The 13,342-nt window shown below is 44.4% G+C and overlaps 1 protein-coding gene and 1 long non-coding RNA gene across 2 annotated transcripts in view; one reads left to right on the top strand and one right to left on the bottom strand.

The window, feature by feature from the left end:
• The window catches only part of LOC135921171 (uncharacterized), a 32,870-nt gene extending 31,571 nt beyond the window's left edge, over positions 1-1,299 (top strand). Inside the window, exon 11 of the mRNA XM_065455483.1 lies at positions 1,114-1,299. Coding sequence (XP_065311555.1) covers positions 1,114-1,281 — 168 coding nt within the window. The 3' untranslated portion in view covers positions 1,282-1,299. The remainder of the gene's footprint in view (positions 1-1,113) is intronic.
• Positions 1-13,342, bottom strand: part of LOC139048821 (uncharacterized) — a 244,821-nt gene that overhangs the window by 43,066 nt on the left and 188,413 nt on the right. The gene's annotated exons all lie outside the window — the stretch shown is intronic.

Genomic DNA, 13,342 nt, shown 5'->3' with positions numbered 1-13,342 from the left:
ACGAAATAAAAGATAGAGATATAATTGTTAGCTTCGAAATGATTCAGCCTATAAAATGAGCGCAAAAAGAAAACGAAAATTCTCATACATATGTTTAGGGTGAAAAGCGAAAATAACAAGAATTTCCGCAAAAATAGTTACGCAACCCAAAAGCTCTATGTAGTGCACATCAGAAATTATCCGTTCAATTCTTTATATTGTGTGAAATATATATTACTGTTAGTGACATCGTTCTTATTTAAACTTATTGGTACGAAGAAATTAAAGTTTGGCCTGCATAGTTAGTACTGCTTAAAGCAAAGTGCACTAGCAATATCTACCATTTTTAAATGAATATTGATTAGGAGGCGGAGCGCAGCTAATAGACCCATTTAGAACGGCGTGCGTTGTCGACTATATATTCGAAATAGTTTCATCAGGCTGCATAAACACATGCAGATTTAATATGAGAAATAAAAGAAATCATCAAAGAAAAACATTCCAGAAAATTGGGCGTATAATTTCCATGATAGGAATGAGTATATTGAACTATACTTGACTTAATACATTCTTCTTGCGTCCCTGGCGTCGATGCAACGTTGAGGGGGGGGGGGAGGTTAAGTGCCAAGCCACACCGAAAACTATCGCGAGTATCTGACTCAGCCAAGGAAAATTCACATGTTTCTCAGTTGTGAACAGGAAGGAAAGGGAGATCTTGCTTGTAAATCAACATTATGGTGTGCGTACAAGCAGGAAGCATGTCGGTAGAAAACGCGTTCATACGAAGGAAATTTTTGTCTGAAGCGATTGTTATTTTACTAAAGAGCTAACTTAAACGCGCCTCAGATGAATCGTTTGTTTAGCCAACTCAAGGCAAGTAATGATTTAGTTGGCGACAGAACTTACGTGCCTTTCGCGAAGTAAATGCCTTTGCAAAACACCAAAGCAGGCGCTCATTGCAGGCCGTACTTGCTTCTCTACGTGCGTTTGAAAGATTAGATAATGCTTAGCTCTAAGACAAATGTGCTCAAGCGATCACTCTTTCAAGAAGATTTGAAGTGCCACTGTATACTGTAATGCTTATGGATGTACTTACTGGTCTACAATGACGCTGAATTGGTATTTGACTTACAGGTACTGGAAAACAGGCCTCAAGAGCGTCAATACACAAATTCTAAATTATGCCGCAAAGGACAGTGCCTCTACGGTTCTTGCGTACCTGGCGCCTACGTACAAAAATGTGCGATACCGACAAATGGCCGCAGCACCCCGCGGCATGACACAAACAACGGTTACGAATAAATGCTTACTGGATTCTTACATTTTGTCCAGTTCTTATTGAGATACATTTCTTAGCGTTCATGGGAGCATAAAAAAAATTCGCCCGTGTTTGCCATACTCTTTATTGCGAAGTTTGAGCGCAGCTCTCTAGGTGTTTTTATTTCGGGATGTATTGGCTCACGCTGATGTTGCGACATCCTCCGTCACTCATTTGGGTGCAATTCGACGCTTGATAATCACAAATTGCAGTCACAGCAAGAACAGACAAGCATGAAGCGCAGATGTTTTTGCTACTGATGAAATAAGGCGGACTTCCTTCGGGCCAAGATTATCCGACGTGGAAACTAATAAGCCGATTGTTCCTTTATTGAGGAAGACAATGTAGTTTTCTCAGCGTTGGAAGAAACTCATGCGTGAGGGCATCAACGTTCCCCACAACTATCGAGTTCTCTAGAATGAGCTAGTCATCAGCAAGCAACCTTCATGGTGTTGTTGGCGTGCAAAACTTTAGTCTTTTACTTTTAGCCTGACAAAAACGTATCGCTGTCACATAAGCCAGTCAAAAGCAGTCAATGTGTCAAATGCCTCAAGCTCGACACAGTAACTTTAGAGACATAATGGGAAGCAACTGATAAATTTGTTCTCGTAGAGAAAAAAACCTAGATACGTCATTACAAACCCCGCCAAAAGAATAAGCCATGCAAATAATGAGTCCTACATATCCTGTGTGCCTGGTATTGTGTATATTTGTTGATTTGCAAGGTGTGAGCAACTATAGATGCGAAATTTAACGTATATTTTAGGGATTTACCATATTATCGTAAAAACGAAATGTCACGTTTTTTCGTAAGTTTTGTTTAACTTTCATTTATCCGGTGCAGCGCGAAAATTTACCGCTGAGGACATCCAGCTCTGCACACAAGTCGCTGAATGCCACACGCTGAATAGTTTTCCTACTGGTTTATTTTAGATATATGAATGAATGTATTTATATACGGACATGAAAGAACCAGGCTCTCTTCAATTAAAACTAATTATTTTCATTGAGGACAAAAGACATTTAGTTACTTTCAAAATATTATCTGAAGAAGTCAGTTCATTTCAGCTAGCTTCTGTGCTTCACACCAATGCATCAGGCGCTAAAGTTTAATGCTGCTGGGAGTGCCTTGAGAAGTTGTCTGCACCTTGTGCGCAGTGTAAATTCACAATTATTTATTGAAGTTTGTTCCTTAAACATAAAGAAAAGAAATCGAGTGATCTCACTCTGGCGAATAGGATACGTGAGGTGCCGCTTGCCAATACCTAACAAGCCGAATACCACGTCCCTAATAAAGCTGTGTCAACTGCGACGTTCTTAAGACAGCACACATGAAGCCACGAGCAATATCAACTGCAGCTATATCAACAAGCGGCGATAATATGCAAGGTAGGGTAGGCTCAAGCAACATATGCAGTCAGCTGCATGGTCGCCATGGGCAGCCTTTGCAAGGCTTCACGTGCGCGTGCGCACTTACCTTCCCACCCACGCCTAGCCATTTTCACAGCTGCCATGCTTGATCACTACACCGCGCGCGAGCTCATATTCAACTTCATACTCCCCCCCCCCCCTTCAACACATACTACGTGCGATTGATAATGGAAGGAACCTTTAACAGTGCACGTGCGGTTAGACGGCTTGCATCGTAACTGCCATTATCTCCTCACCCTCACACGATTCATCTCACATCATCAGAATACTGCGAATGGCGCGTGGCAGGACCTTATAACATCTTACAGCAACATCTTTGACGTAGAAAATGCTCCCAGAGTGTTGCTACAAATGCTAACGCAATCAAAAGCAAAACATTAACAATAATTGGTTTCCAATCATGACTTATACATGACAGTCATACGGTCTTCACCGCTACTCTAGGACCACTACTCTTTTGTTTTTCCCAAATAGGCAATTTACATACAAACAGCCGATCTAATGCATTTTTAAGGCAGCATACTAGTAAATTAGTCTGATATCATGCATCTGAAAGGCGAGAAAATCTGACTACGATTATTGCCCGGATACACGATGCACACACTGCTACATGCCTTAAAAAGTAGACGAATTTGACACTTGAGTAAACCAGAAGATGTTCAAACAGAAAAGTGTACTCCTATTGCAAGACATAACCCGGCAATGCCTGAAAGAAAATGAGGAGCCATTCCACTCTTTCAAGGTGGATGACTAGCTAAACTGTATAGATGGTTTAAAGTACAACACAGAGAAACGTAAATATTTTTGTGTTGTTTATTATTTCAAGCATGGTAGTACAGCTTCGTGGTGGCTACGGTAGACAGTCAAGGGTTCGGTGTTGAGGTTGGGCAGGTTCTTGGCGAAGGGTAGGTCCAAACAGGAGCGTTTCGAAGTCATTCGCATGTTATGATCGGTGAAGCACTGTAGCTCGAACCATTCGAACACAAACGAGGGCAGCCAATTGCCATCTGGCCACGACACATCCAAATTGATGCCGGTAATGACGACTGCTGGAGTTGATTATCACTAGCCGGATTGAGCAGCCATTCAAAGTGGTCCTTCAAAAATTGGAGGACACGTTGTAAATTCCAAACTGTGTTCGGCGAAAGCCTCTTCCCATTCGACTGACTGACTATATGTCTTCTTTTGTTTTGTTTTTTGTGCATGACAATCCCAGTGGAATGGGCCCAGGCTTTCGCCGAACACACTTTGGAATTTACAAAGTTTCCTTCAATTTTTGTTTTCACAATGACTGACAATGTGTGGTTTGAAGTAAACGATGAGCTGTTTATTCATGATTTCTTTGTTTATTTGCTTTAATGCCCCATGCTTCGCTGGGTCGATGTCTACGATAGCTGCCTTGGGATCACTGAAATGTACTGATATGTGCTCGAGATTTATGGGGGTTGCATAGGTCTGAAAGACGAGATCAAGACAGCTGCCACGCTGCGTGGTGGCTGTTGTCGTCGGTGTGACCAACTATAACGCTAGTGAACTTTGTAGACCACTGACAAATGCGGGTCTGTTCCTGGCGTCTTGGCTGAAATCCCCGACAACGACCATCAGCTGGTGCCTGACGTTTGTGGGTAGGATGTGATCATCTTCTGGCATTTGGTATCGAGGAAACCACACTCTTGGGGCGCTTCTTTGAACCGCTTGCCGTGGAATGATCACCGGGCCACTTGGGAACCATCCCACTAATTCGACTGCTGCAACGAGACGTCTGACAAAAGAGCGTTGTGGTGCGCAGCGCTGTGCCGTCGCATGCTGGCTTGGAGAGTGTAAGTGGGAGAGGCCACAGCTGTGGCGGTGCAACTGCTGCTATGCGCCACTCTGTCATCACGTAATTGCTGAGAAAGTGTGAGGGGGAGAGGCCGCAGCTGGCACCGGTCCTTCCTACTGTCTACACTTTAATGAAAAGTGGTCACTAACTCGAGTGCGAAAATAAGTGTTGGTTACGCAAGCAATGCACAACCATTAAACTCACTTAAGGAGTTGTTCATAAAACAAAAATGCAGTTCGAAGTCGAATATAAAATTATTTTATAAATGTGTGAAAACTGGCTTTACGAAAACTGCCAAAAATCCTGGCCTAATTACCTTGCACGAAATGTAATGTTGTCAATAATTCTTCCTAAACATATCGAGGGACTGCGGGTAGCTTCGTAGAAGGTAATGACGTGAAGGTATTGCTCGCGCTCGAGACGAGAACAGCACTGCGTCTTACACCACTCGCTTCACTGTGGGTTTCATGCAGTAGCTGCGTCTTCATAGAAGTGTGTAGGATCTATGTAGGGGTGTAGCAGATTGAAGGGATTTAGTGGTGCAATCCAGCTGCAAACCATTCCAAAAAACAACTTTCACTGGAGCGTTGGTCATCGCATGAGTCACAGCAGTTTGAGGGGGAGCTGGGAAGGAGCACATGCGAAGGTAGTCAGGGCACGCTAATGTGTTCCGAGCATCCAAGAGTCACAGCGTCATGAATTTATCCATTCCAATAAATATTGACCCTGCTATTTATCAGCGCATGTATAGTTTGCAATTGTTCACTGAAACAAGTAGGACCTTAGGCGACAAAGAATAGGAATATAGTCTAGGATTAATATAGCAGAAGGCACAGTTCTTTCATGCCCAGCCCTTGAGTGGAGGAACGTTCTAGGAAAATTCGGTAGAATACATCTCACGCTGACTGTCGATGGTTAAGATTTAGCATTGGCCGTTTCTTTCACCTACTTGGACGAGTGGGTAGTCAGTGGTCGAATGTATAGTGCATTGGGCTGCTTTGCAGAGGCTACAGGTCTCGCAACCCACCATCCCATCTGGTTGTGTTATTGTGTATGTGGAAATGTATGCACTCGTGCCGCTCTTCAACAAACCTCTTTCACGCGGACATTGGTCACTGCAGGTGAGGCACTGGGTTCGTACCGCTGTTCGAGGACTCTTTGACGCTGACTCGTTGTACGGTGCATGCACCACTCAACGCGGGCTTGTCTCCTATGATCATCCTTAATGCCATCTTGGGTCACTTGGTATGTGCTAGCCGATGTGTGTCGTTTTTCAATGAACGTGTTTGACACCTGTTTGGGTAAATTGGTGTGTACCACTGGGAACGCGGCGTGTTTCAATGACGAAGAAGATCCCTTAAACATTTTCTATGCAGAGCGCAATCAAACCAACGTCAGAAACGTTCCTCAAGGACAGTAAGTCGACGCATTAGCAGGCTGATTGGCGCTGTCTAGAAATACGCGCAAGATCTCCGTGACGAGAAGCATGGTGCGCCGGTACATGCCGGCGTTAGTAATTTTAACGCGACAGAGTTAAGGGTCACGTGTCGCAAAGAATCCCATCTCGGCGTCTGTTAACCCAGCGGCGCAGCCAGCTCGGTTTCCTGCAACAACACCATCGTGCTCGGTTCCATGCATCCGCAAGAAAGATGTGGCTGTCGGGCAAAGCGATAGCAATCAGGGATCTTTGAAATCTATCGCGTTCCACTCTTAAAGACGATGCTTAAGCGTCCTCCAATTTTTCCTTCACTGTTGCACATTCAGTGACATATACACCGATGTTGACGAGACCTTCGTTGATGAGTGGCACATACGCAGTGCAATCATGACGCAGCTCGTTCATGTGCAAGTTGCTCATTAAAAGTGGTCCGTACTTAATGAATTTGTGGAGAATCTGCTAATGTACCCGTTTGCTGCCCTTGAAGAAACCGTATTACGTAGTTTCAATACCACCCAGCACCCGTGAAATTAGAAGGATCTGTTTGTGATTGCATAGTGGCACACACCTGCTGCACATACCCAGTGACCCAAGTTGACATGAAAGACGTTTATTGAAGACCGGCACAAACAGATTGGCACGTGTGTAAAGAGTTTAATTGAAAAACGGTACAAATGCATTCCCGCACCCATGGTGACCCATCTAGATGGGAAAGAAGTTCGTTGAAGAGCGGCACATATGTACACATTGCCACATACTTAGTGTCTCAAGTTGGTCTTTGGTGTTCGGCTGCTGAGGACGAAGTCGCGGGATCAAATCCTCGTCATGGTGCCCACATTTTCCATAGGGAAACATTAGAAAACAGCCGTAGACTTAAATTTAGGTGCACGGTAAAGAGCCCCAGGTGGTCCAAATTATTTCGCAATCCCTAAATGATGGCATACCTCATAATTAGAATGTGGTTCTGGCATGTAAAAGCTTATAGCTTTTTTTCTATTTGTTTCGGCAGTTTGTCGCAAAATCTGTTCGCTCAGCATAGCAGCCCTATACAGTAACCATTCGACGATGGACTACATAGTGACTCAGGTTGGCGGGAAACACTTAGATACAAAGATTTACACACACCAATCTAGTTAGATAACTCAATACACAGATAGTTGGGCCCTAGAAATTTCGTGAAGGCGCCTAAAAATGCTAACGCTATGTTGAGGGGGTTGGAGATAACGTTCAAATGAAGTGGGTAAGGCATCGCAAGAGCTTATGCAGCGTTTTCTGTCCGCACCAGCTCCTGCACACTTCGATAAGACGCAGTTACTGCATTAAACTCACACTATCGCGAGTGCTGTAGGACTTAGCGCTGTTCTCGTCCAGAGCACGAACAAATTTAAAGAGGTTCAAAGCTTGCGGTGGTTGGTTGTTACGTAGAGCGGAATTCGATATATATCGAAAACATGCTGTCTTGCCTGCGGGTTACTGAAAATCACTGGCTTCACCTATGCGGCGGGCCCTTCGAAGTTCTAAGCGATCATGACACCTTTCGCTAACTTGCGAATGAGACTAACGTCCCGTGGCTTCTCGCACGAAGTCTGACACTGTTGGACTAGGAGATAACCATGACCTATAATTTCGGACCGAAGCTCTGATGATGACTGCTAGTGTCGCGCTCCTATTGACCAGGTTTCACAGGAGCAAAAGCACGCCTAAACCTTCCTGAAAACAATCGGCCCAGACAGTTTCGCTTAACCCACATGAGTAGATGGTTTATTAGGAAGTTTTGGTGAGTATTGGGAAAGGTAAACCGACGTTGTCCATAGGAAATTCAAGATGGATTGGGTAATTTTTTACGTTTCTTTATTGCATTTTTTTTCGTACAACCGTCTCCTTTTTTCTATCTGCACTGTTTCCAGTATTAGGCTCACACTACACAAAAATCCTATCGCAGGCTACTTCGGCCTGACCCTCTCACGATAATACAGGAGCATTATTGCTGAATTCCAAACACTGACGTCATATTATAGTCAAATTCAATAGCGAATGTAATGTTTAATAGCCTGTGGCAAATAAGCATATTTACTTGTTTTATAGCCTGAAACTATGAGAGTTAAGATTGCAAAGTTCGAAAAATGAAGCAAATTGTTATGAAATAGGAGAAGTTTGCGTTGAATGTATGGCCTACGTCGTGTGCCTTTTCGTTTTTATGTCCCTAACCAATGCCATGAAAAAAAGTTACCCGAATGGGCGTTCACGTCAGATATAAGGCCGCATATCGCGTAGCCGCTGAAAGAGAAATGATGGTTTATGTTTTCTTTGTGCATCATAAGTAAGTGAAGGAACACATCTAGTGCCGCTTTCTTGGTTCAGCAGACCGCATTGCCTGAGAAACATCAGCGGTCGTCACTTTCACTCTTTATGAAAGCACGTAGCGAGAGAAAGGTCAGCGTACGCTCTGTCGTGATCAATATTGTTAGTTTTTGAATACCATATGACATGAAACCTTTCATTTTTTTGTCGCTGTCTCTGACTTCAAACGTGACAACAGCTATATCTTCTTCATTTTTTTACTCAAAACTTTGAAAACCCGTTGACTTTCAAACACCATGTTCATCGTATGTTTGACTGGAGTCGTCTGTCGAGCTACTGCATTCATTCACTCAGGACTTTGAAGTTCAGTTGACATTTGAACACCATGTTCGTCTTATATTTGACTGAAGGCGACTTTCAAACTTGTTTATTACTTATTGTGTATGATTTGAAATTATTGCAAAGAAATTCCTAAAGGAAAGCCTGAGCCCTTCTCTAAACGTTTAAGCTTTGGTGGAGAGGAAGCGAGGAGAAGGGGCTAGATATGGAACGCTTCCATTGCCTTACTCTGGTCGTTCAAACAAGTTTGCTGCTGCTTCAATTTCTCATTCATGGCCATGGTGTCAAGTTTTCAAGTTCCCTCAAACAGAATTCTTTTTCATTTATTGCTATACAGGAGCGACTATGAGTTAGAACAAATAGAGCAGAGATTTCTGTATTTTGAGAAACCCAACTGACATCACAATGGGTATAGAGGAATTATACAAGGCTGGTTTTAAGAAACGATACTTACTGCCTCAGATATACCGGGTGTTTTCTTTAGCTGCACCAAATTTTCTAAATATTGCATATGGGAGATGGCGCAATTCTAACCCTTCATGTAAATTACTCGATGAGGCGGCCATTACTTCTACGAGAAATCGAAACGTTCAATTGAATATTTACCTAGTTACGCTAATTGGCTTTTCAGTAATTACTTTACGCCAAATATTTCAGTCTATGAATTGCAGCCGCTGAGTTCGCACGGAGTGTCCAGTTGGAACAAATTCTCTGGACAGCACCATTTCCTAGATGATAATTTTGAGCGTCCGTTGCAGTGACCTTTATGTTTCAATGCATAAAACAGCGGTTACACAAGCGTATAAGTTTCTCGCTTTCCAGTAAATGCACCATTAAGGAAATTTTTGCACATACCATAAATCATAACAAATTGTCAGTTAGTCACCATTTAATGAAAACGAATCATAAGCAGTGTTCTTACTTCTGTATTTAAATCATCCATGAATCGCAGGGGAGGGACCGCAACATATCCATGATCCATATGAACATGCTGCTCTGGAGCCGTCCCATTGCGGTGTATTGTCTCTCGTAAACTCTCATAAACTTCGCAAAGTGCACAATGAGGGGACAGTACACATTGCACGCAGCACCCACGTTGTAGGTCATGAAAGTCTGTAGAAGTTAACATGGCGACACACACCAACTTTGACCATTAGACTGGAGGCGCAGTGCTGCAAGGAACGAACGTCGGTCGTGGACGTCTACCGAAAAATTGACACCAAAGATGGCCGAACGCAGCCTTCAAAACACCAGGGTCTCCTTCAGCATCCCCCAGAAAAGTTTCGTATTCCCCTCAAGGTAGTGAGAAGGCGCACAGCGTTGTTTTCGCACATTCGGCGCACATCACGTGATACATCACGGATCCCCTATTCGTATTTGTATATGCGTGACGGAAGGCTCCCGCGCGAGCGCTGCGCGGGATGTTAAGCGCACGATTTGCGTTTCTTACGCGTGCGCGGCTTGCTCACGATCGCACAAGACTGAACCATGGCGCGCAGTCTTGTCCTCCTGCTTACATGAAGGAATATCAAGCTTATTTTTTGTCACGTTGTGCTTGAAACATCATCGGGGCCTCATTTACATGCACGTCACGCTTAAACTCACAGTTTAGCGTGAGATTAGGCGGGAATTTTTTTAGAGGGATAGGGAAAATATAGCTAATCGCATTAAAACGCCTATACGTTCACCCATGCCCCCGGCTTTGCTGAAGTTAACACTAGGCAGAAAGTTTGACTTGGACCCGCCGTGGTTGCTCAGTGGCTATGATGTTTGGCTGCGAAGCACGAGGTCGCGGGATCAAATGCCGGCCACGGCGGCCACATTTCGATGGGTGCGAAATGCGAAAAACACCCATGTACCTAGATTTAAGTGCACGTTAAAGAACCCTAGGTGGTCCAAATTCCTAGAAGCCCCGACTATGGCGTGCCTCATAATCAGAAAATGGTTTTGGCACGTAAAACACCATAAATTTTTTTTCTAGTTTGACTCTGGCCAATGCTACATAGAAATAGAAAAGTAACTGTTGGTTACGCACAGTGGCCTAGGTCTATACAGCCACAATTCTTTTCGGTAGATTTCATACCTTTGTCATATATGCCACTCATGATTGGCCAATAATTCTGCTAACCTTGATCGTTGGTATCATTGACGAAGCGCCGAGAGAAATGTACAATAAAGATTGAATAGAATTGAATATTATAGAAGAAATTTGTTGCATACAATTTATTATATAAATACTGACAGGGCTCATGTGACAGGCCTTTGAAGGCGTTGCTCGCCGACCTGTATATTCATGGAGGCTTTTGAAAATGTTATAGCTGCTTTCTTTTCCGTGATACCAAGATGTCACATCATGAAGTTTTTAAAATATACTCTTGCTAGTTTTCACTTTTTTGAACAGCACGGCTATCGGGTAGTACTGAAATGAATGAGACATTTTCCGATTGACGTCAGCATGGCGTCAAACTTCAACAATAACTTTCTCCTATCCGGTTCCTTATATTTTGTGTAATGTTTCTTTAAGCTAACCGAGGACTGGCTGCTGAATGATTCTTAGACGTCATTCACAAAGATGGCTCTAGTCATGATCGCATCTTGACTGTATCTTTTTTCCAGGTATACGCAATTAGTGGAGCCACAAGGACATGTATCTGCATCTCATGCAACAAGGAGGAAAATAATTATGGATCCAATTAAAAATTTTATTCCAATGTAACGTTAAAAATTTGAAAGAATGCCACTTTGGTGAATGCGTGCCCATTTACTGATTCTGAGTTTTACGGAGGAAATTGTTCCTAACGCTAAACTTCCTTTTGCTAGTAAGAGAAAGTGTGGTGTCCCATATATAAGAGAACCATATATTGCAAATAAAGGTGATCGTCATTGCTAAAACACCGTTCAAAATACTCCAGGAATCAAACTTTTGGAGCACTGTTTGGTGCACTACTTCGATTCCTCAGTATGCATGCTCTCACGAGTAAAGAAAAGTAAAATCTTGTTGCTGGTTTAAGAGCTAGCATGCGCGTATTATTATCCTGCCAAACTGCTTACCTTTACAATGCATTGCGTTGGTCCCAGAAGCGAACTGCAGGCTTATTCCGTATTCTAAATCATGGCATTGTACCATGTCAACTCTGAATAAATACTTATTGCATATTTTATTGCGGAAATTTTATGAACGCCTTCTTTTTGTTCACTCTGAAGCCGGTTGGGTACAACAGTGTCAAGGTTTCTGCTCCGACAAGTTTCAGATGGAAAGTTCTTCGTATTCTATTATAGGTTGGGGGATCGGAGTCATTCTGGAAACATCTGCCCTGTTTTCCAGGCTACAGTGCACATTTGCAGAACGGTTCGATGTGGCCAGTTCAGGCCCAAGGGCCCCTGGCTGGGCGCACACCACTGCCAATATTGCTTACGCCGTGAAAGTTATGTGCCGTCAAGGGAGTTCTTTACGGTAATAATATCCTAATAATACCTTTAAATGGTTCATTAGTGTAGGAGGTCAGACGAGCTTCACTGACAACTAAACATTTACTCTTAGGCTTAGACAAGCGTCCGCAAAGAATATTTATTCCCTGCCTACTCCCAACATGAGCCGTGGCACCACGTTACACTTAAGTTATGGGCGCCTCCCAGTTTTTTTTTTAAAGCCCAGCTCTTTGGCGCCCGTTCCCCCGTTTTGCTTCGCCGTCAGCCTCACCGTTGGACCTCGTAGTAACCAATGTCATCATCCATGTGCTACTCTAGCTGCGCGATGCGAGTCTTGCGCTGTCATTGTGCACGAAAGCCGGATCACGTGTTCTCGCCTATCCTCTCGCCACCTTCATCCGCGCAGCGCCGTGTCGGTGACTCTCACCGCTACCGTCCACTCTGCCCTCGCAGTCCCTCGTCCCGCTGTCGCGGCACTGCCGCGGTGCCGGCGGCGGGCGCACCTTGCCCCCTGGCGCGTGATACACGGCTCTCCGTTCCTCCGTCGCCATGTCACGTGGATGTACGCCTCTCAGCCGTGTCTCTCGTTTCCCCGCTTGCGCGGCGCGTTCCTCAGTGGCATTTGTCGCTTCTGGGAGTGCATGCGCTTGGCTGTCGTTCTGCCACCTCCACTCTTGCCCTATACCTCCGCTTACCCGGCGCGGTGCTGTTGCTGTGACTCGAAAGACAGTTTGTAGCGTTTCGTCCCTTTAGTTCTACTTCCCACCTCAACCTTGTGCGGCCACATTGAGGCCAATATCTGAGTGAATGAGTGTGTGACCTCTGCTCAATATCCCTGTGCGGCACCCGTTTCCTCATCCCACCTCAGAAAAGACATTAAATAATAATTGCTAATCTCCCCTCCTCCTCTCTGTGGCGGTGACTCACTACAATATGGCGCGATGCCGCGTCGCCCGAGTGCCGACTCGATAGCGGCGGATCGCCGTGTGTGCTGCCCAGTCCGAAACGCAGAACCACCTCCATTCGGCACTTCGTGTTCTGCATGCGGTTCTCAGTTGTTGCAATAAGGCAGTAGCTGCGCGCTAAGATCGCATTACCAAGAAGCGTAATCGTCGGCCAATTTTTCCCCTTCGTAATCACCCAACGTAATCGCCCAACCCATGTTTTTCTTTGTAATCGCATTCGTAACAGCCCAGCGCATGTCATTGTGCGTTAGGCAATGGAAAAGTTCCCGGGGTACCGCGACTTATCTGGAGACCTTTCAGGCAGTGCTTTTTACATCGAG

This window comes from Dermacentor albipictus, chromosome 8, assembly GCF_038994185.2.
Source record: "Dermacentor albipictus isolate Rhodes 1998 colony chromosome 8, USDA_Dalb.pri_finalv2, whole genome shotgun sequence".
In the NCBI taxonomy this organism is placed as follows: domain Eukaryota; kingdom Metazoa; phylum Arthropoda; class Arachnida; order Ixodida; family Ixodidae; genus Dermacentor; species Dermacentor albipictus.
This window is presented reverse-complemented; position numbering and strand designations above follow the sequence as displayed.